Genomic DNA, 24353 nt, shown 5'->3' on the forward strand with positions numbered 1-24353 from the left:
GCTCCTTCAGGGCGTCTGTCAATGCGGCCATCTGATTGCAGAGGGTGGTTAGTACCGTTGCTACCTCAGCGGTCTCCATTAGTGGCTGTAGTATTATGTCACAAACCTGGTAGCAGAGGAGACCGTTGTGCTGAGGGTAGCAACTCTTGCAGCTTGACACCCAGTACTCCTGGAGTGGGAACAGGAGCACTAGGGTGTGCAGGAGGCAGGAGTGCTCGCAGGATCCGGTAGTGAGCTGAGCAGACTGGAACCGCGGCACTCCCCTGGCCTGAGTCGGGTGGTGCAAGGACTCAACGACCAGTGTGGATAGTAACAAGGCAAATCCCAGGACAAGCAGGAGTCGGCAACGGAGCGGGTTCTCAGACGGGCAGGGTTCGGCAGTAGAGCAGGTAGTCAGAACAGGCAGAGGTCGGCAACAGAGCGGTTTCTCAGACGGACAGAGTTCGGCAACAGAGCGGGTGGTCAGGCAAGCAGAGGTCATCAACAGGCGGGCAGTCAGACAAGCCGAGGTCAGGTTTCCGGGAACAAACAAACAGGCAGACAACAAGTCACGGCACGGGAGTACACACTAGCTGCAATACTACAGCAAGGTGGCAATGCACTCTCCAGACTTAAATAGGCATCTTTGGCGCGCACGGCATGACGCGCCGCACGCGCATACGCACCGCACAACACGCCGCGCGCGCATGCGCAGATGCGGTCACGTACGCGCACGCCTAGACGCGCACGCGCGCGCCCGCGCAGCGCCCACACGCGCAAACGCCAGATCAGAGCATACACAGCAGCCATCCCTGTGCACGCAATGCCACACAACGCTTACGCCAGCGCCTCCAGACGCCAACGCCTACGCCGTGCGATGCAGCGCCCACTGGTGAGCATCGACAGGTCGCCCCGCCGAGACCCACCAGGACGACCGCCAGTATCCGTGCGTACTGGCCGCCTCCTCTGAACAGGTAACTGACCGTGACATTCTCGTCTGTAGATGGCTCTGTTACTGTGATGCTGCATTGTTACATGGGATCTCTCTAAGCTGTTCTAGGATTGTGGATTCCTGTCCTGACTGTCTGTGTGTACTAGATATACAAAACAAAGTATGTACAGAACTGCAGTAACTTGAAAATAAACCTAGATCCAGTTATTCTGCTTCTGTGATTTCTGAACACAAGTCTTATTCATTTGTAGTTAGCCAATAAATGGTATCATCCTGATTTAAAACTTCTTGCTTTTACTGATGGCTAACACGGTACAATACCCTACTGAACACAAGTTGGCAACAAGTATGGCTCTAGTACTACAACAACCTCCATGTTGCCTTCAACACCCAAGTGAGCCTACAATACACTTCACTGCTTGGATTTAGATGTTTGATAATTATGTACTTGCTGCAAATTAGACTACTTTAGTTAATGCTAGAAAGAGAGTTTTGTTAATTCACTGCCTGGGAGCGAAAGGACAGCATATATTCTACACTTTAAAGGTAACAAGGGGAAACTTATGATTTAGCTTTCACTGCATTAAAGAACTTCTTTACACCTAAAGTAAATGTGGTTATAGAAACGTAAATGCTGACAACATGGACAGTATGCTGATGAATCCACAGTACTCTATATTGCAGTAGAAAAAGTAGTCACTGAGGGGATACCACGGTCACCTGTATGACAAGGAGAGACCAGGAGCCAAATGGTGCAGTATTGTGGGGTATTAGATGTTATTATTATTATTATTTATTGTATTTATAAAGCGCCAACATATTACGCAGCGCTGCACAATAGATAAATGGGTTAACATACAAGGTAGAACATACAGGAAACTCACAATAAAACAAGATCATGCAAATGATTTGATAACAATAGTGTCATAGGTCAAAACAGAGACTGTTCTGAGCGGTGATTGTCAGTAAGATTGCATAATCAAGCTGGAAACACTAGGGAGGAGGGCCCTGCCAGAGGCTTACAATCTAAAGGGTGGGGATGGAGACAATAGGTGCATATGTTAGATTGTAGTATAAGACTATTTATGCTCACAAAGGTGGGCCCTTTTAATCGTGCTGAATAATCCATTTTTTTTTTACATTAACCCTGTGCTTTGGGTTCTTCTATCTGGAGTGGTAAAGACACCTCCCTCCACCTCACATTACCTATCTTTGGGCGCCTCCACCCTCCAGTACTCTATATTGCAGCATTGAGACAACTTGCAGCTACGTTTGAGCTTGGTTCTCTTGCAAAGAAAATGATAAGGGATCAGCTGGTAGAAAAAGAAAACGCAGACCGCTTTAGAGAAAAATTGCTCTTGAAAAATGAATGAACCATTGAAAATGCTATTACAATTGCAAGTCAAACTGAAAACGCTGTGCCAGAAGCAAAAATACTCAGTCAGCAAATTACAAGTGCTGTACAGACTATGAGTCCAGAGTCTGCTTCCCCTGAGATGAACATACAGGCTCAAAACAAGGGTGTACTAAGGAAATCACCTGAATGGCAGTGCAGAGCTTTCCATACATAAAACAAGTACTGTTTCAGGTATGGCTCCACATAGCATATTGCTAACTATGCTGAATGTCCTGCAAACACCCACAGGGCCATATTTAATTCACTTTTTCACCTGAATGTTCTCCTATGTGATATATACACAACTTGTAAATAAAATGCATTATAAACCGCCAGCAAGCAAACAAAAACTATAAATAATTTTTACAATATTTTTTTCACCTACTTTTTGGTACTTGTTCTATTGGAAAGTTCTAAAAATTTATTTTAAATTGAAGATGAAGAATTATCTCCTAGAAGAAAACTCAGGAGAAAAAGTGAATTCCATATGGGCCACAATGCCAATAATGTAAGAAAACCAGACACTTTGCAAAAATCTGTAATGGTTCTGCTGCTAGATAGGGTCAGGTAGTTTCTTCTCTAGAAGTCATTGTCTTAAAAAGAATCTGTACTCTAATATTCTTACACTAAAAAGCATACCATTCTATTCCTTATTTTCTCCTGTGCCCCTCTGTGCTGTTTCTGCCACTCTCTGCTGCAATCCTGGCTTGTAATTAACAGTTTTAGGCAGTGTTTACAAACAAACTAACCAGCTTGTGATAGGCTCACATAAACAGAGTGTGTGAGTCATATAGAGTGTGCAGGGGGCCTGCAGAGGGTGTGTATCGCTTCTATCCAATCACAAGCAGCCCTGCATATTCCACACATTCAAGCCTTAGCCCGACAGACACGACAGAGGAAAGGAGATAAGATTTATTACAGAGACAGTGCAATTAGGAAAGGCTGCAGTAAGCCAGAGCACATTAGAACAGGCATAGGAACTTATAGGATAGAAAAACTAAGGCTGAAAAATTTGTTACAGAGTCTCTTTAAACCAACGCTGAACTGTAAAATTAAAGTAAAGAAAACACATACATATATCAGTCTTACCTCCCACGTAGTCTACTGCTCAATCTCTTTCTCCTCTCCCACATCCTGTTTGTTCACTGTGAGTGATAGAATTCTTCATCCTCTGTTTTAGAAATGACGAAAAAACCCGGTAACAGCTTCCGGGTCTGCACACTGTTAAACTGTAATATTGCCCTCTTGAGCTATAGGGAAGCAAGGAAATTACCTTGCACATCAGTAGTCCTTTCAGTTATAACTGACAGGAACTGATCTAGTTGAAAATAGCCTTTATGGTGGCCACGCATTATATATATTTTTTTATTTTGATTCGTTTCAAGCCTTCTGATCCAATTTTCCAATTGATCGGAAGTTTTGATCAGAATCTTCGAGGTACCACATACGTATTTTCAAGATTGTCGCAGTTTCGGGATAAAAGATGGTAAACTCTGAAAAAATTGGTTGGTTAGAAAAATCGAAAGAAAAATGTACTGAATAGTTACATTACATGTTTTCTGGTTGAATACAATTTCACAATCCATCACACACAATACAATTCTTGATAAAATTGGTCTAAATTTTCCAACATGTCCAATCTAAAAAAAATCGAGAAAAATTGGAAATTCGATCAGATTTCTCGATCAAAAAACAAAAAAAAGCTTTCAATGTTTCAGGACAACGATCATATTTATCAAATTGGTGTAAAATCAGATCTTTTAATTGTATAGTTTGTGGCCACCTTAAGGCTTTAAGTTCTGACAAGGTCTTGTCAGAACTGGAAGAATCGTGGTTCAATGAAAATGGTGAGCTTCTAAAAGGAAACTGACGGCGAAGTAAGTATGTAATATTTATTTGCAGGTACATCATATGTTTATTTTAACTATTTTTACTTGGTTCAGGATCACTTTAAAGTGTACCAGAGATCAGCATTCTTAAAGATTTTTACTTGCCTGGGGCTTCCTTCAGCTCCATAATCATGGAAACGTCCCTCGCTGTCCTCCCGCGGTCCTCCGTTAACCGGAAGTCAGCTCCGGTATTCGGCTAAGTGACGTCAGCAGGGGGCCTTCTGCGCAAGAGCAGGAGACCCCTGGCTCACGGCACTGAGTCAGACTGGGCCCGACTGAGCAGAATACCGGAGCTGATTGTGGCTTAATGGAGGACTGCGGGACGCATCCGTGCTTATGGGGCTGGAGGAAGCCCTGAGTAACTAAAAATCTTTAAGAACGCTCGTCTCTGGGTCACTTTAACTGTGGATAAAGATGGGACTTTCAGTTCAGATAAATGGTTATGCACTGTTTCTATTGCCACTACCAATCAGAGCCATTCTGTTACCCTCATCCTTTCTACACTACCTGAGGAAATCTACTTCCAGTACTTTGCAAATACATCACATTACTGTGCTTGCTGTGAAGCTGGTGAGTTATTTAAGAAACCATATTCCTGTGCTTGGTTGCCTGCCAGTTACTGTTACATTTCAATTAACTAGTGTGCAAGCCAAATTCAACATTGTAAATAAAGGTTCAGCTACAATGGGCAGAATTTTTTTTAAATCTTTAAGTTGGGGATGGTTTTATAACAATAGCTTCATGTTCTCATGTACAACCAATATTCAGTGTCTTATCACATATTGACATTGCATTGGGCTTTGCAAAGATTCAACTGTACATAAAATTAAAGTGCACCCGGATGTCCAACCAGTGTGTCAAAGTCATGACAAATCTGCTGTAACACACATAACACCACAACATTCAGTGGCTCTAATAATGGCCATACACTTACAGATTTGCAGCAGATTCGACCATCAGATAGATTTCTTGTAGATGCCTGACAAGTCGAATCTGACAAGAATCTATCTGATGTGTGCCACACACTAGGAACAGATTTCCAATAGATTTCAGAATGAAATTTATTGGAAATCGATCTAAATGCATTATTGGACCATTAGATCCAATGCAACTCTATAGGCCATGGATCTGCCAACAGCAGATCGACCTAGACTTTCCATCCTGCCAGCTAGATCAAATTAATCGAAATTGATCCAAATCGGATGCAAATCGATCGATATTTGATAGGATCGATTTCTGATCGATCGATTTTATAGAAACGATCGATGGCTGAAATCGACCAGTGTACGGGCCCCTTAAGATCAGTTGCTAAGACAATTAAAGTGCAAAAAGATAAAAGTACAGCATATACTGATCTGAAACACAGTGCTAGAGTAGTCCACTTTCTGCCTGGATCCTCTAGTTGGAGTTAATAGACCTGGAATATTAAAACGGGACAATGCAAATTTTCTAATCCCCTTAGAGTGAGAAAGCAACAATGACCTTACACCTATGATGATAGACGCATATGGAATGCCAGTCCTCTTGCACCTGTTCGGCAGGACTTGTTCAATGTTTCATTTGATGATGGATATGGTCATACTGCAACTGATGATCACCAGGTTGGAGAACCAGAAACTGAACTAATCAGATCTACTCAAAGAGTCAGAAGACCACCTGTGAGGACAAAGGACTGTGTGATATACTTAACTTGTATAGCATTGCTTTTGTGTTATAATTGAATATTTGCATACTTGACATTTGTTTAAATGGACCCTGAGCAGAAGCCATGGGTATGCATATAAGCAGCACGGTGCACAGTATTTCTACATCCCTGAGGTATAGATGTAGATATACTGTGACCAAAGCATCAAGTGGTTAGTTAAGGATAATAAAAACAGTTTACGGTGATTTCTCTGTTTTCTCATGTGCCAGTGATCACTCTGTTTTGTGTACTATCAAAGCGATTATTCCGCTTCTTATACTGTTACTGGGATCACTATGTTTTCTGTAACCTAGAGTAATCAAGCAGCTCGGGGAGACCAAAATCACTAGGAAAGTATAGGGGACTAAAAGAGACCGAAAAGCCCTCCTATAACAGCGGTTCTGGATGCAAGCTTTGCTACAAGGGCATAAAGACATAATTTGCATATTCAGTAGCGGTGGATTGTGGGTAAACACAAATGTTAACTTAAAGCTGAATTACCGCAAGTACCTTCTGTTTTAAGAAGGCAAATTACACCAAGCAATACTTTTCTGTAACATAAAATGTTCACTCTGCTATCTGTGATGTGCATGTGGTCACTCTACCTTTTATACCATGTCAGCTATCACCTCCATAATGGGCCTTACTTCTTCTCTTTATTGTATAACTTAACAGTGGTCGCGTGATCTTCTGTAAAAATGTCAGTGCTTACTTATTATGTGGTGTGAAATTGATAGCATTACCTTTTTTTCGATTGTAATATGATATAGGTCAGGAGAAAAATAATGATGTTACTCACATAATACAATGTGGTGCTTGTTGGTGGTGAAAGTGAAGCAGGGGAATATTTGTGCAATTTTAACTTTGGTACACGCTGCTGAAGGACTTACAGTTAGTGTTGGTGTTCAAATTTGGAACATTGCTATAAATTCACCCAAACACCACACTTCAGCAACATTTAGAACTTAACCTGCGGACAGGTTAAAGTGGGTCCGAGATAAACTTTTTACTAATTGCATAATTGTGTTCCTTTCATATAGTTTATAGGGCATTCCTCAAGCCAAATACTTTTTTTTTGTTTTGTTTTAATACTCTAATTCCCTATAAACTAAACAAGCCTCGCCCACAGCTTTTCAGAGAGCCTTGGCACTCAGTGCCAGGTAGCAAGGGCTTATGGGAGCTCAGTCTGGGCAGGAGGAGGAGGTTACTAGCCAGAGATTTCAAAGGCAGAGGGGAGGAGGGAGGAGGAGGGGGGGGGGGTGAAATCCACAGGCTAAGGTCTGGGGATGCTATCAGCTTGCCTCAGTGTAGTGTGACAAACGGAACATGGCTGCCCTCATTGTATCACAGCAATAAGTAATCATAAACTTTTGATGCTGTTTGCAGCTAGATTTGCTGTGTAAACTATCTAAACTTTAGATAAGATATATAGACAAGTTACTTGTTATAGTTACTTTTTCATCTTGGATCCGCTTTAAAGAGGTAGATCACTTACTGTGCTTCACAGCGCATTTCATGTGACCCAATACATTCAAAAGCTGAAAAAAAGGAAGTATCGGATTCATGTAAGATGTGTGAAGTGCAAATAAGTGAACACTCCCTGACACTGTCCGCAGTTTCAGTGCTGAATGTTGCTGAAGTGTGGTGTCCAGGTAAATTAAGAACATCCCACTTCTTTTGAAACTCAAACTTTAACCTGTTCTCACTTCCTTTATTTCTGAATACTGTTGTTTTAGGCCACCCTTTTTTATTCACTGTTACCATGAATGGACTTTACCTTCCATTTCAAACTTTTTCAAGCTCTCTTAATATTCTTGGTTGTGTGTCATCTGGTATTAGTAATTGACAGAATCCAAAGGCATAACAACAAAAGTTGTTTAGGTGATACGTTTAATGACTAACTGAACAACAACCATACCTGACCTATGCGGTTTTGACCCAGTTCTGTATCAAACCTGAAGAAGAAACTTAACATTTTGAAAGCTTGCAAAGAAATCTTAAACAGTTAGTCATTAGTCATTAGGTATCACCTAAACAACTTTTCGTCTTTTAGTCTTTTAATATTCTTGATGTCTGTACAATAATCTAGGTTTATCTTCACAAAATCCAACCTGCTTAGACATTTGTCTTTTCTTTTCACATCAACTGTAGCTATGCTTAAAGAGAAACTCCAACCAAGAATTGAACTTTATCCCAATCAGTAGCTGATACCCCCTTTTACATGAGAAATATAATGATTTTCACAAACAGACCATCAGGGGGCGCTGTGTGACTGATTTTGTGCTGAAACCCCTCCCACAAGAAGCTCTGAGTACCGCGGTACTCTGGGCAAACTGCCACAATGTAACAATGTTCACAGACAGGAATTAGCTGTTTACAGCTGTCTCTAACAGCCAAAACAGCTAACAGCAGCTACATAACCTGCCCACAGTAAAAATGTCACCATATAATAAGTGTCAGAATGTAAATCAGGGAGAGGAAAGATTTTACAATGAGCAAACACTGACTAAATCATTTATACATAATTATTGTAAAAATGAAGCACTTTTTTTAATTACATTATTTTTACTGGAGTTCCTCTTTAATATTTACTGCAACTCTCTGTGTGACACAGCCCTAAAGGAATGATAGCTCATTCCACCAGATGCATATCTTCTTCCTAGACATTTATAAATGTGTCTGCTGAAACTGTGCATGAAATAGGTGTATAGACTACAACCGATACATTCAAGGTATCTAAAAGGATTCATCATTTCACTGCTGCGTCTATGAAAGAATCGTAAACTTTACCTTTTCTGGTTCCATTTCCTATTTATAAATAATGATTTTCAACCATGTTTTTAGTTGTGATTTTATTGTTGGCTAGCAGGCACCAAGAAAACAAAATGCAGATGCACATCAATGGCAAGATATGCTCTTCACCTAGGGCCTGATGCATTAAATGTCAATAAGGATGCCATCATGAACACATAACACTCGTTACCTTATTTATGCCTGCGTTCAGGCTTAATTCACTATTTCAAAATAATCTTTCGCTCGTGTACCATCCAATGGTTTATGACACAGAGCCACTTGATATGTGCTGAGCATGCTTGCTCAGTTGCAGCAGCACAAGAAGCTTTTGTTGGTGCTTAATGTGTTTAGCTCCATGGAAAGCAGACACAAACACGGTGTGACACCTCCCTAAACAATGCTAGCCCCTCCCCCCCTGGGGCTTGACCCTGTCAAAAGGGAGACATAGCTTCCTCCTCCTCCTCACAGATAATTCTACCAATTGCTGGCAGGTGGAGGGTGTCTTCAGACAATCCTCCTAACCAACAAAGCCCCAACTTGCTTTGATTGAAGTTTTCACCATGCTTAAAGTACCCCTGAAGTAAAAAAAAAAACAAGCAATTAAACATCTATTTTAAATTCTAAGCCCCTGCGGATTCCACCCAGCATCCACTTTTCATCCTTCCTTCCTTGTACCATTCATCTGCTGTTCACTCACAAAAAGCCCCTTTTTCATTTTTAGAATGGCACCGTGCCCAGTACAGCTTCCAGGTCAGCACTCCAAATATAAGCGCTTTTCATGAGTGAAATGATTAACTATGCATTCTCAGACGTTGCAATGCTATTAAGATTGACAGAAGTGGGAGCAAGGATAGGAGGCTAATGAGTAGTAAGGGGCATATACCAGGTGGGAAAGGAGTGGAGGTGTTATCAATAAATGCCTGTTCTGTGCAGGTAAAACTTTCATAAATCCCTCATTAACCACTTAAGTACCAGCGGTCTCTGCCCCCTTGAGGACCAGAGACAGCTGGTACACAAATGGTGGAATTCTAACGGTTAACGACAAATTGCCGCACATACCCGCCACAATCGCCATCACCGCCGCACGTCGGGATCCTGGGCCATCCACTCTGCCGTCTCTATGATGGCAGAGTTCCTGTGAGCCAGTTAGGAGCTGCTTTCATTGGCTCCTGACCCTGTCTTTCAATGTAAGCCACTGGGATTTGCTTATATTGAAAGACAGGGCCAGGAGCCAATGAAATCAGCTCCTGACCCACTCACAGGGCTCTGCTGTCATAGAGACAGGCAGAGCAAGTGAGCCGTGGCGAGAGACGTCGGAATTCAGTGGCGAGATTGGCGGGAGCAACGGAAACGGCGGATGTGCGCAGCGGCGGCTGATTGATGAGACTTCCATACATGGACCTAAACTGCCTAAATTAAAAGTAATTATGTGTGAGGTCATTAACCATTTCTGCCGCCCGGACATGAAGCTCACGTCCAGGAGGCTGCTCTGCTGCGGTGCCGCGCTTCGGCACGCAATCGCGCCCCTGTGCTGTCCCTGGGATCAGTGGTTCCCGATCACCGATCCGTGTCCCCAGCAGAAAAACCGAAGCGCTCTTACTAGAGGCTTCAGTCTTTCTGCACGTAAAAATGTCTGCATCCCCCTTGTGCTTCCGCTTAGCGAGAAGCACAAGGAGAAAAAAATAAACTCATCTCGTGGCCAAATAGTAAAACTACATCTACATATTTTTTACATTACAATTTACACATATAATAACATTAAAAATTAACTGTTTATTTCCCACACCAAAATATTACCCAAATAACATTTTTAATGGAAAAAAACTAATTACATTTAAAAAAAAAGACATAAATAGTTACTTAAGGGTCTGAACTTTTTAAAAATGCATTTGAAGGGGGTATACTACGAACATTTTTTAAATTATAAGCTTGTAAATAGTGATGGACGCAAAACGGAAAAAAATGCACCTTTATTTCCAAATAAAATATTGGTGCCATACATTGTGATAGGGACAAAATTTAAATGGTGTCATAACCGAGACAAACGGGCAAATAAAACACACAGGTTTTAATTATGGTAGCGTGGATTATTTTAAAGCTATAATGGCCAAAAACTGTGAAATAATGAATTTTTTCCATTTTTTTCTTATTAATCCTGCATTTATAAAAAAATAATTCTTAGCAAAATGTACCACCCAAAGAAAGCCTAATAAGTGGTGGAAAAAACAAGATATAGATCAATACATTTTGATAAGTAGTGATAAAGTTATGAATGGGAGGTGAAAATGATGCATAAGGTGAAAAATCCCCGTGGGCTGAAATGGTTAAAGTTAAAGAGAAACTCCGACCAAGAATTGAACTTTATCCCACATAACCTGCCCACAGTAAAAATGTCACCATGTAATAAATGTCAGAATGTAAATCAGGGAGAGGACAGATTTTACAATGGGCAAACACTGACTAAATCATTTATACATACCGTAATTATGGTAAAAATTAAGCACTTTTTTTACTACATTATTTTCACTGGAGTTCCTCTATAAGCCACTATTTCTTTTCATGTATCAAATAATTGGCATAAGCATGTGATCATGTAATCCTAATTTTCTTCCAAGTGGATGAAGTAGTTTTTTTGATAAGTATTTCTGTTAATGTTCTTATTTCCCTTCAACAGTGTTATTAGAACACTGAAGCCACCTTATCATTCTTTGCATACACCCTGACATGGGTACCACTCAACAGTGCTCGTTGATGGGTTTTTTTCCTTATCATGGGCTGGGCCTGCTTCTCAAGATCAGGTGAAATTGTTTGCAACTGGATTGTATTCATGCTTACTAGCATATGCTCTGCATTTCCTATATAGGAAGTTTTTCAAGGTTTAAAGAAAGCAAAAAAAAAATAAGCAAACTTAAAATATATAGGTAAAGACTTAACCATTTAAAACATTTGTTTAGAAACGTGACCCAAACAAACATTTTTATATCATACATTAAATTACTATTATTTTCTCTTCATCACCTAGTATAGAATTAACACTGTTAGTTTGCAAAGCTAGTTCTACAATTTCCTTTTCTCAGGTTACCAAATATTTCTTGGAAAGCCCAATCTCTGCATTCAGTCATATCAATTGTTCCCAAAGTTCGTAAGAATCCTATGAGATATGAACACTTTCCATTCAGAGCATTGTCACCTAACATCTCGCATACTTCTAAATACATCTTCCTAATACTTTTAATTTCCTTCATGTATTGATGCTCAGAGCATGCCATCTTTTCACCAGCTCTTTGGGCTTATTCAGCATTTCATTCCAGTGTTCTAGCTCTCGTCCTCTGGTGTACATGTAGGGTCCAACCACAACACGGCCAAGCAAATTTGTTTCTAAAGAATGCAGAGGGAAAATCAGATGAATATACTAAAAACTTTAGACATGCCATGAGATTTGTTCATTTCCTTCTACTTTTTGGGTTATGTAAAACAGAAAATCAACAGGCAATGGCAATATATAGTCTTTGTCAGCCAAACCTCCGTTTAGTGCAATCAGACTGAACGTGACTTGTAGCTGTGCCCCTAATTTACAAAGCCATCTCCTGACTCAGTGTATAGCCTAAAGTGTGAGCTATCGCTCTTTTGGAGCTATGGGCAATTGCTGATACAGCCTCAAATGGCTCAACTTCAGTGAATAGGGAAGCAGTGCACACGTTTCCCTATAAATCACTAACAATAGCACTAGTTAGGTGATGGCCCATCTACACAGTTATAAGGATTTTCCTAATGATTTGTAATTAGTCCACACCATGAACCAATAAGGAAGCCTTGGTAAGAAATTGGTAGTTGTGGCAGGGAAGGACAATGTGTGGCAATCTCCAAACCAGCTAATAGAGGAGCAGAAGAATAGAAGAAGAGAACAGAATGAAAACCAAAGGCAGGGGTTTTTATTTTAATTTAATGTGTATTTATTTTGAATACATTTCACTTAACCCTTTTGTTGTAAATACTTGTGGTCAAACATGGTCCCCTTTCCCTATTTACCTGGGAAAAGACATACCACTGGATGTCTCTTGATTATTAAAGTCAGCTCTTCATTTTAACCATAATGCCTTCAGGATCCAACCTCACATTTTTGGAACTAGCTATTCCCACCTCTTCCATCACGGGGAGGTGTTTTTGTCATCAGATAAGGACTATTTGTACCTTCTTTCCTATTTGGCTATTTATATTACTTAAAAGTAGCTGTCATTAGTATACACAGAAACTGTGACTTGGCTGCGAAGTATTTCTGACATCTGCAGACATATGCAGTGCTAGACCCAATCCCACTTTCCTGTTTAGGCCTCAATGAGCAGTAATACCTCCTCCATTTACAGCAGCCACCCTCTTGAAGATGCAGGCTAAGTTTACAGTGGTCATTTGCATAGCTCATGCGTTATAATAGGTGTGAACTGCAATGTAGACCGGGCATAGACTTCAATACAAAGCCTGCATGCAGCGAGCTAGAATACGTGATCAGTTACAACACAGTACTGTGTACAGGCCCAATTGTATGGGCAGTTAGTTGACATGCAGAATTATTCTGCCTCGTAAATGAGCACTGTGAACTAGCCCACAAACTTTTTACTTTAGATTCCACTATTGTGCACTAGCCCATTTACTTCATATGCAGCCTCTCCCCATCAACAGCATTTTCTTGAGCCAAAGCTTATGAGTTCCTGGTTATGGGGCAACTTATTCTGCATTTTTTAATTACCATAAGAGATAGGTACACTTTCAAATTTGTTGAGAGCTCTCTTTTACCAAACATTTACGGGAAGGAGCTCACTGTGACTAAAGTAAATACAATTCTTGAAGAATACTGTAATGCTCTCTTCCAGAGCCATCTTAATCCTATCTATTTCTCCTCCCTCCCTCACACAAGCAGCTGGCATTCTACATGCAGCCTAGACTGGCATTTAATTGTATTTCATTACCCTAATTTTTCTGTTATATTGTATATAATTGTTTATCCCTGGAAACTTGCAGAAGAAAACTTCCTGAGTATAAAACAGAGAGCTATAATAATATTAATAATAAGACAGACTGATGGATATGCATCCTTGTGTCTTCAGTGTGACACAGACCTGCAGTGCCCAGTGACAGGAAACCAGGTAATAATAGAATGAAAGTTCTGTTTGCTAGTGATATGGGACAGGTGAAGGTTGGGTAAACAGCTGGACAGGGGCAGGTAGTTCACACGTTGTTGTTTGTTGTATTTTCCACTGCACATTACATGAAACTGAACACACTCCCTGCTAGCAGAAACAAACTATGGCTTCCCGTGTCAGGAAGACAATCAAACTTATAGTTAAACAGTGGCAAGATTAAATGTTCATGACCCTTGGTCTTTATTAAAGGGGACCTGAGGCAAGAGGGATATACGGATATTTAAGCTGACATTTATTAATGCAAATTACCTGGATTTCCTGACATTTTGAGAGATAAATCAAGTGCCATTCAAGTAATGGACTTGTGGAGGCAGGTTACTGGTATTTCAGATAGCGAAACACATTTCATGTTATATTTCAAAAAGTAGAATAACATGAATGCAGGGGCGTATCTGGGTAACATAGAGCCTATGCCAAACACTAAAATTGCACCCCCCTCCACCCAGACAGAGCCCCCTTCCCCCCTCTAAAAAGCCCACCCCCCATCCGTTAGAGCCCCCCCCCCCCCCCCTCTAAAAACTGCATCCTTTTTCGCCTACATGTTTTCTGGTTGCCTGTATTGTTTGGCTCGGGATATTGCTGAAGTTACTTTTATAGAAATATCACTGTTCCCTCTGTGTCCTCTTTTCTAACACTAAGCCAAGTGCACCCTACATATAAAAGTTAAGTAGCCATGTTCCCCAGATAACAGAAGTAATCTTATGTGAGGTCTGAGTGACAGGGAGACATGGGGGCACAGTACGGGAGCAAGCTTGGCGCCCATGGTGCTGTGGCGCCCATGGCACAAGCCATGCCTGCACCCCTCTAGATAGACCTCTGCATGAATGAGAAGATGAGATTAAGGCAGTCATTAAGATAGAATGTTGAAGATGTGAGATTAGATGTGAGAGGTACGGTAGATTTGGGAGCTATCATTATTTAGATCAGGGTATCATCATCATCATCATATACACCAATCAGCTATGCTATTTCAATAATCTGGTGTGCAGGTTTAGGAATTTATGAAAAGTGATAGGAGGGACAACCAGTGAATTGGAGACAGGGTAACCCAAGGCTCATTGATGTGTGTTTGGAGTAAATATTAAGCCTAGTACACACCATGCAATTTCCTGTCAGATAGATGGGTCAAATAGATAATTTCTGACAGATCCGATCTGATTTCCGATCATTTTTCTGATCGATTTGCATAGAAGTGATCAGAAAATTGATCAGAAAAACGATCAGAAATCAGATCGGAATCCTTCAAAAATTCTATTGATCCATCTATCTGATGGGAAATTGCATGGCATGTACCAACCTTTAGGGCTGGATCCTGGGAAACCGGTAAGAGGAGATCAAAGACAGTGCAGCACACTAGATACTTAAGAGTGAATTAGAGATGAAGCAACCTCATGTATTTTACCATATATCTCAGTGGGAATATTAGAGAAAACACCTACCCTGCTCTCTGTTTCATTCTTCACTGCTCAGCCTGCTTGTTATCAGCCCTGATAAAATCTCCGCCTGAGCATTTAGTCTGGCTTTGCTCAAGAATCAATGTAGCTGAATCATTATAGCAGAGCCAGAAGGGGGCAGGCTTGGGATTGAAAAGACACAGAGAAGACAGACTCAGCTATAATGATTCCTGAACAAAGCCAGACTGAATGCTCAGTCTGGTATTTTATCAAGGCTGCTAACAAGCAGGCTGAGCAGTGAAGAATGAAACAGAGAGCAGGTTAGGTGTTTTCTCTAATGTTCCCACTGATATATGTATATGGTAAAATACATGAGGGTGCTTTGTCTCTGGTTCACTTTAAAGAGAAGAAAATCTGAAAATGAAAAAAAAAATGTAAACCACTAAACTAAGAGAGATAAAACCAAAATGATAGCTACACAGGAACTTGATGTGTTGCTTACAACTAGTAGTATCTTCGGTTTATTCAATTGATAAAGGGTAGTCATGGGGATTTGATTCAGGAAATCATCTGACTGCCATGTCCCTGTATGGAATACAGTTCTGGGTACAGCATTACAGGAAGGAGTTTTAGAGCAAGTCCAGACTGTAGTGATGATTGTAATCTGCGTAATTACGATTCTGCAATATTTCGCATAATTTTTCACAATTACGCCCATACGTAATTACAGTTTGCACATGCAATTGATTTCATGTAATTCATCTGTAATTTTGCCTAATTTTGTGCTGACTTTAGTGGTTAGTAGCAAAGCCCCCATTCATACAAAATTGCTAAGTATGTTAAAGGGAACCTAAACCGAGAAGTATGTGAATTTTTCCTTTTCAAATGATAACAGTTGCCTGACTCTCCTGCTGATCCTGTGTCTCTAATACTTTTAGCCACATCCCCTCAACAAGCATGCAGATCAGGTGCTTTGACTGCAGTCAGACTGGATTAGCTGCATGCTTGTTTCAGGTGTGTGATTCAGCCACTACTGCAGCCAAAGAGATCAGCAAGGCTGCCAGGCAACTGGTTTTGTTTTAAATGAAACATCCATATCCCTCTCAGTTAAGGTTCTCTTTAAGGGGAATATTGGAAACAAGTCAAAAAAATATTTTTTCAAAAATAAATTGTAGTTTTTGAGATAATTCATTTTGAAAATGCAAAGAAAAAAAGGGTTTTTAAACTTGTATTTTTATGAGTTTAACCACTTCACTACTGAAGGGTTTTTCACCTTATGTAACAGAGCAATTTTCACCTGTTAGCGCTCCTTCCATTCATTCATCTATTACTTTATCAATACTTTTTTTACGTTTTTTTCACCACCAATTAGGCTTTCTTTGGTTGGTACATTTTGCCAAGAATTATTTTATTCTAAATGCATTTTAACGGAAAAAATAAGAAAAAAAATGGAAAAAATTAATTATTCCTCAGTTTTCGGCCATTATATATTTAAAATAATACATGCTATTTGCCCATTTTTCCCGGTTATTAAAATGTTTAAAATATTTCGCTAGTACAATGTATGGTGCAAATATTTTATTTGGAAATAAAGGTCCATTTTTTCAATTTTGCATCCATCACTAATTACAAGCCTAATATTTCATAAATAAAATTAATATAACATTTTGACATACATATTAAAAAAAGTTCAGTCCCTAAGGTAACTATATTTTTTATTTGTCTTTTTTTATTATATGCTTATAATTTATTTTAGGTAACTATGGAAGAGGGTGGGGGAAGGAGTTAATTTTTAATATAAGTGTGGGTCTTTTTATTAAAATAAATTAATGGAAAAAAAAAAAAAGAAAAAAAAAAAATTAATGAAGTGTAATTTTACTATTCGGCCACAAGATGTCCTTGCGCATTTTTTACTATTAGCATACTATAAGTACGCTAACAGGAAGTGATGCGTGGAAGTGTTACTTCAGAAGTTAGAAATGATTGCGGCATCTCATTGATGCCAGTGATCATTGACACGGGGACTCAGATTAATGAATGTGTTCCTATTTACCTTCCTTCTAAAGGGCAGAGGCGACTACGGTGGTGGGAGTGAGTGCGAGAGCGAGCGGCTGCCATCCACAGCAATTGATGATTATCTACATCTCTGGGCAGGAGCTGAAGTCCTGCCCAACATAGATATACAGTAGCAAACCACAGAAGTGGTTAAAAACCATTTTCCTTTGAATTTTCAAAATCAATTATCACAAAAACGACAAGGTCTTTTTGAGAAATTCTTGAATTTGACTTGTTTCCAACATTTCCCTTTACGTACGTAGCAATTTTGGTTATGGTAGCATGTATGGGGGGCTTTGCTATTATCCGCTAAAGTCGGCTAGTAATTATGCAAAATTACGGATGGATTATGTTTACATGCAAAATTAATTATGCATTTTCCTGAAATTTCACAATACGATTTAGCATCCTAATTGCAAATTACAATTATGCAAAATTTGTGCTCATCACTAATCCGGAGACGTAGGAGGTATGGTGGGTCTCATTTACCAGAAAAGATTAGATAAACTGTGCTTATGTCGCCTGAAAAAAAGATCCCAGATGTGGTAAAAATTAGTATATTTTGCTTACAGGTTTTGTTTTTCCATTTTCTGGATCAAACAGCCAGAGCCAAGATGTGAAGCTAAATTTGAAGGACATGAGCCTTTATTAAAACCATGTAATTATGTGTATTTATGTCCCAATGTAACCACATTAACTTTGTAACAGTGCAGACAGGAAAGACCTCATATGAATAAGTAAGCTACTTACTATCTCCTTCAACATTCTGCAAGACAGAAAAACTCAGGCTTGCTGTGTCCAGTTCATTTTGTTCCACCTTAAAGCTGAAGGTTTCATTGTACACGGGGTTAGGAGTGCCCAGCACTACAGCTGTCTTCTTACTCTTAATAAATCTGTTGTGATTCATGAGTGACACTTTAACAAATGCTGAACCTATACAAAGGAGTATAGATAAGAACAAATTTAGTGGTTAATACAAGTGAATTTACAGGCTGAATAATAGATGCCATGCTAAGTGAAAAGTTCCCTTCAATTAAAGGGAACCTTAACTGAGAGTTGCCTGGCAGTCCTACTGATCTCTTTGGCTACAGTAGTGGCTGAATCACACACCTGAAACAAGCATGCAACTAATCCAGTCTGACTTCAGTCAGAGCCCCTGTCCTGCATGCTTGTTCAGGGGCTGTGGCTAAAAGTATTAGAGGCACAGGATCGGCAGGAGAGTCAGGCAACTGGTATTATTTTAGAAGGAAAAATCCATATCCTTCTCAGTTTAGGCTCCCTTTAACTGCAGACATGGTTATCTTGTCTCAAATGCACTTGTCATGTGATAAGACAATTTACAAGTTCTATAACTTACTTCTTTTTACATCATCTTAGTACTGCGAGACATAGCTCCCAGCTGTCCCTCTTTTGGGGGCCAGCTCCTCTTTGGGAACCCTCTCCCTCTGTCCCTCCTTCGTCCTAATTCGTCCCTCTTTCAAAACTGATATAAAGATCTTTATAAATATATGTCACCTGCTCCGTGCACCTACCTATACGCATGTTTTTGCTGAAAGTGATTTGCACCCCTCTTTTCCTGCCTACTATGCCTTCTAAGGAACTATTGATCCACAGTTACACCCAGCAGGCTGTCAGGGCTTCCTTAGCAGCCATGTACACACTTCTTACAAGGGCCGGATTTGTACTTCTTACCGCCCAAGGCCGACTATTACCAGCCGCCTCAACTGAAACCGTATCCTACCACCTCTCTCCACACACAGACCCACCCAAAAAATTTTGGGCTGCTGGTGTCCACTATTGCGGCTAGTGTTGAGGTCTCCATGGTAACGTGAAGTGAATCAATCACGTCACACGGGGGAACTGGTCAATCAAGCGATCTACAGGTGATGGGCGTGGTGGGAGCCATCTACCGCACACACACATAGTCAAAAGTGGCTCACAATTGGACATTGGGTGGGGTCAGCAACACATAAAAGTGAGTCCTGTACCCACTGCTGTCTCCAGGGTAACAGCGCTGGACAATCAATAATTAAGAAATAGGTATTGTGAGAGGCTGCCTTCTGTATTCTGTACTATTTGCTGGTGCTGCCCCTGGTCCTTTCATCCCCCACACCAAGTGCGTGAGACCCGGCCTTCTGTAACTGCCTGCAGCTGCTGCTATGTCATTGGACAAGGTCTGGCTTTTTGCTAGTCACACACTGTTCACAAACCTTTGGTTAATGGACTGCAGCTGCCTGTAGAACAGCACAGGCAGATGCCAGCTGGTACTAATAGTGCAGTTATCCTGACCCCTTTCATTTGTTTGGACACTTGCAAATAATGCCCTGCAAATAATGCCCACTGTCTGCAGGCCGCCCCTTGTTTATCTGGTGCCCTAGGCCATGGCCTATGTGGCCTTGCCAGAAATCCGGCCATGCAGTTACAACCCAGGTCCAGAGTATTTCAAGAAGGCTCTGTGATGGACGAGCCGTGAGACCAGAGAACGCAGTCGCAATCGGTTTCCTGCATCGATCTTTGTTGCGTTGCCAGATCTCGATTGTCTGTCTGTGGATACCTGCAGCCCAGCTTGGGGTCTCTCCTTGCTCTCAACAGAGAAATAGCCCAGTAACCTAAAGTGCAGGATGGCTCTGTTGACTTGTTAATTAGCATGTGACTGGGATCTGGGCCTTAGCAGAGGTGATAGTAGAGTCTTTTCATGAAGCCTGTTGTCTGCACTGTCCCAAGGATTTCCTGTCGCAAGCGGATCACAGCTAATTGTGAGCTGGCCTTTTGAAAAGAACACCATTTGGTGCGCCAACAAAGGGAGCTTCCCCACAGCAGACTTACCGGAGCCATGTAGACAGGCTTAGGAATATATGAAGTTTATAATTTTTAGCATGTTTAAGGAATACCGTTTATATGAGAGGTCTGACAGTAATCTCGTTCTGCTGGTCCGGGTCTGGTGAATATTTTAATATTAAATTGAGGCCACTGACATACCCAGAACCCGAGGTAGTCCACTATTTCGTAACCGGGCATGCGAACGCGCCCGAGTTTGATGTGCTATGAACTGTCATATTCAAAGGAACATGAATTTGTGTCCGTTAAGTGTGTGTGGGAAGCGTAAGCCGGGATATGGAAAATGTCATATTTGGTGGGCACCTGAAACCCACCCAGGGGATTAACCACACCCTGTCCAGCCCCTGGGCTGGACCTGAGATTTCATCCAAAGATGGGGATCAGTCAAAAGTGTTTGCTAGTGACTCCTCCCTCAGTCCTCCAAATCCCATCTTCATGAGAGCATGCTGCTGCTATAAAACTAAAAAGACAAAGAGGCACCCCCTATGAGTAGTAATGAAAAGCAGATAACTGGTACAAAAACCAAGAGTAAATACGAATTCTCTCTTTATCAAGCCAATTAACAAAAATTAAAAGCAATTAAAAACAAGGCAACACCATGCCCAGCCCAAATGAGCCCCATATATGATAATGGATAATAACAATAAGCCCAATGTACAATCTGTAGTATAGTATAAAGATTCTATATATTATAAATGTCAATTGTAAAAATAAAAGTGTGTAATTCCTAAGATGCAGTGGTAACAATATTGCTGTGTCACAATAATGAAACAATACTAGTGTAATAAATGACACTGCACCACTGCAAGATAATAGGAATAGAACACATATGAATCAAGATGCAAAAAGTTCAGTAATCATTACCATCTCCTGAACAAAGTGTCCATAAAACTAGTGCGACACAATAATTTGATAATATGACCTCATAGAGGAAAGACTGTTGAACAGTGCAAGTTAAATACAAACAACAATAAGAAGAAGCATACAACTAACATGTATATAAGGGTAAAAGTGAAGACAGTGAATGCCTAGTGAAGAAGAGAAGGGAAGCAAGAGGATGAGCCAAGTGCAGGAGATGTCGGCAGGGCTTACCTAGATAAAAGAGTGTGGAGGGCTGGGGATGGCTGCGTGGGCGCTCCTGCACCCGTCGACTAGTTCCGCCGAAGCTGCTGAGGGTCGATGACCTTGCACCCCCTTTTCTTTTGTCTAAAGCATGCTGCTGCTAGCCAGAGGACCATGTGGTTAGCGGCCATCTTGTCTGACCTTTGCTCTTGAACTGAAACAAAGGAACTTTACGAGTTTTCCCAGAAAGGACATATTTCCACGAACCTAAGTATTTTCTCCTTTTTATTTTCATAATGGCTACTAATGTTTCTATAATTGTTGATTTTAATGATTTTCTGTATATATTAATTATTTATGTTGCATTTGTAATAAATGACGCTACCATCATTTATTCGTTCAGCTACCCTATTATTCAGCCGCACAAACTGAACCCTGGTTTCTGAAGAGTCGCTACTATTGTTGATAGCTAGATAAAATAGAGTGTGTTTAACCATTTCTATTTGCAGGTCTAGAGTCAGTCTTTCAGTGGGCTTCTCTGTCCCATGGTAACAGAGGTGGTGGCAGTTATACCCTGAAATAGTGTGTAAATTGTAATTACCGTAACTCACAGGCTCCCTTCTAGTCGGTCTGCTGCCAAAATTCCAGCGGTTTCTGCACACCGATTGCGACCACAGCTTGCATGGTTTGTGTGCTGAAACCGATTGTAAGGCATTGTGCAGTCCGGCCACTAGGGCCCTGTGACAGGCTCTGTGTCTATTTTCTTAATAATTAGCAGCTTATTATCCAAATATATATAAGGCTTCTCTTTAACCTTGTACTTCAAACAGATGGGTAGCTATGAGACAAGATATGCATGTCATACACTTATTTTGCTGAGCTTCAACACATCTACCACTGTATCGGCTGTTCTAGTTTACTGCACAATGTGTCTGTACTGAAGCATTTACTATGCTATGTTATTTCTCGGTTAGGATATGTCATGCATCCGGCGATACCCTTTAATACTATGCAACAACACTCACAATGCTTTGTGGTGATATATTGGGGTGCTGATGATGTTAAGGATAGTACAGGAACATATTTCTTTCATTTTTCTGTCTACTGGGTACTACCTCAGATGTGTATGTATGTTAAGAGGCCAGTCGGGCAGCTGGCTTGTGAAGGCATTGTCACCTGGCTCAAGGAAGCTGTTAAGGTAATTGTCCATATGTCAATGACAACTACATTTGCATCTGAACGTGGACGATTGTGAATAGGAGCAGGAACTGCTAATTGGCTAACTAGCCTCTGGCCAGGAAATGGCTTATTATGCCAAGAGCAGTCAAGTCCCCACCTTTGATCTGCTGTGATCTTCTGGGAAATATTATCTCAAATGTGTATTGTGCTTGGGAGCAATTGTCACCTGGACTGGCTGCAGTGTACTTTTACACCAGCACAGGGCCAGGAATTTACACATGACAGCCAGGAAGCTTCACCCCACAATCTTTTGATGTACGGACTAGACTATAGTTCTACCTGTGGAAATTGGGTTTATGGAAGTGTTCTGAAATCTCCGAAAAGATCAAACACTGACACAGGAACGCTTTGAAGTTGCACACGTTAAACAGGAAATTGGATTATTCCTGGACCTGGGACATTGGGGTGGCCCCGGGGCACACATTTTGCTATAAAACAGCAGCCTGGGACAATCACAGATCATCTTCTCCCGAGAGTAGCTCATCGCTAGAGATGATCCAGAGGAAATCGGAAAATTCGTGTCTCTCCACGGTTGGACATTTGCGCTGGTAAAAGTTCAATTAATGTTTATCCCATTTAATTTTTATGCAATATGCTTATCTTGTGTGTATCATTGTAACTTTCACTTTGTTTTGTAAATCTTTTGTATATATTATTTTCTGCATTGTTCCACTTTTTTTCCTGGAATATTAAATTGTTATTTAATAAGTTTGACTTCTGCTGTACTGAGCTAACACTCATAAGATTGTAATTGCATTGTGTGTATGGGGCACTTCTGCACTCGACAGCAGAGTGGGAAGTCTCGGAGTGGCTAACAGTATCATTCGGAACGACTGTTAGTGGTCTTGCTTCACTACAGTGTAAGATTGCAACTGTGTGTGTGTGTGCGTGGCGTTCCCATATTCGGCCTAAAGCGCAAAGCTGACCCGAATACGAAAACGCGGATTGCGTGCTGAGCACTCGACAGCCGAGTGGACGTATCTAGCAACAGCTAGTGGTGGCAGTGAGAAGTGTTTGAGGGGTCACAGTCTTGTGGTAGCTCGACTAAGGCTGCTTCCCCTCTCGATCTGGTCAAACCCACAGTCCGGAACCGTATACACAGGCGTGGTGCTGGCCGGTTCTTGACATGCTATGCTTACTGGTTTAGTCTAACAAACCCTGCACAAGACCATGACTTCAATTAACTAAGCTTATCTCCTATCTTTAATAACGTTTCTAAAGTCATCACCATAGTGATAAGGCATGTAATATTCAGGAAACATTTTACCTCCAGCAAACCTAAAGTTAACTCTTCAATCCTTAAAATAACTCCAGAATTCTAAAGTTAAAGACAGGCTGTTAATTAGCTGCGTGTGAAAGTAACTACAGAGGAGCTAACTTAACTACAGAGGAGGAAACTTAACTACAGAGAAGGTAACTTAACTACAGAGGAGGTAACTTAAGGAATGAAGAGATAAGATAACTCTCTCACTGTGTGGAGGTAAGTTTTCTCTTACCTTATTATCTCTAGCATGATCTTCGTGAATTGAGGCCATGTATATTCAAATTTTTTCCTTCTACATCAAACCTAGATGGCATGCCGTCACTTTATTAGACTAGAACAAAGTGAGTGCTCTTGTTCTACACTTCATGCGTAGGGGTTTAATAGCCCCAAAAACGCTATATATATATATATATATATAAATATATATATATATATATATATATATATATATATATATATATATATACACATATATATATATATATACAGAGAGAGAGAGAGAGAGAGAGAGAGAGAGAGAGAGAGAGTATTAAATAATAAACACAAAGCTAAGGTTAAGATTCTATTCATGTTCATGCAGTAGACTCACTTTAGAACTGATAGCATACTC

The 24353-nt window shown here is 40.6% G+C and overlaps 1 protein-coding gene across 1 annotated transcript in view; it reads right to left on the reverse strand.

Annotated features, from left to right (window-relative positions):
* Nucleotides 1–10854: 10854 nt before the first annotated feature.
* LOC137536528 (synaptotagmin-15-like) overlaps nucleotides 10855–24353 on the reverse strand; it is a 373040-nt gene continuing 359541 nt past the window's right edge. Inside the window, exons 8-9 of the mRNA XM_068258745.1 lie at nucleotides 18091–18273; nucleotides 10855–12071 (exon numbers count right to left, since the gene is read on the reverse strand). Coding sequence (XP_068114846.1) covers nucleotides 11935–12071; nucleotides 18091–18273 — 320 coding nt within the window. The 3' untranslated portion in view covers nucleotides 10855–11934. The remainder of the gene's footprint in view (nucleotides 12072–18090; nucleotides 18274–24353) is intronic.

This window comes from Hyperolius riggenbachi, chromosome 10 (assembly GCF_040937935.1).
Source record: "Hyperolius riggenbachi isolate aHypRig1 chromosome 10, aHypRig1.pri, whole genome shotgun sequence".
NCBI lineage: Eukaryota > Metazoa > Chordata > Amphibia > Anura > Hyperoliidae > Hyperolius > Hyperolius riggenbachi.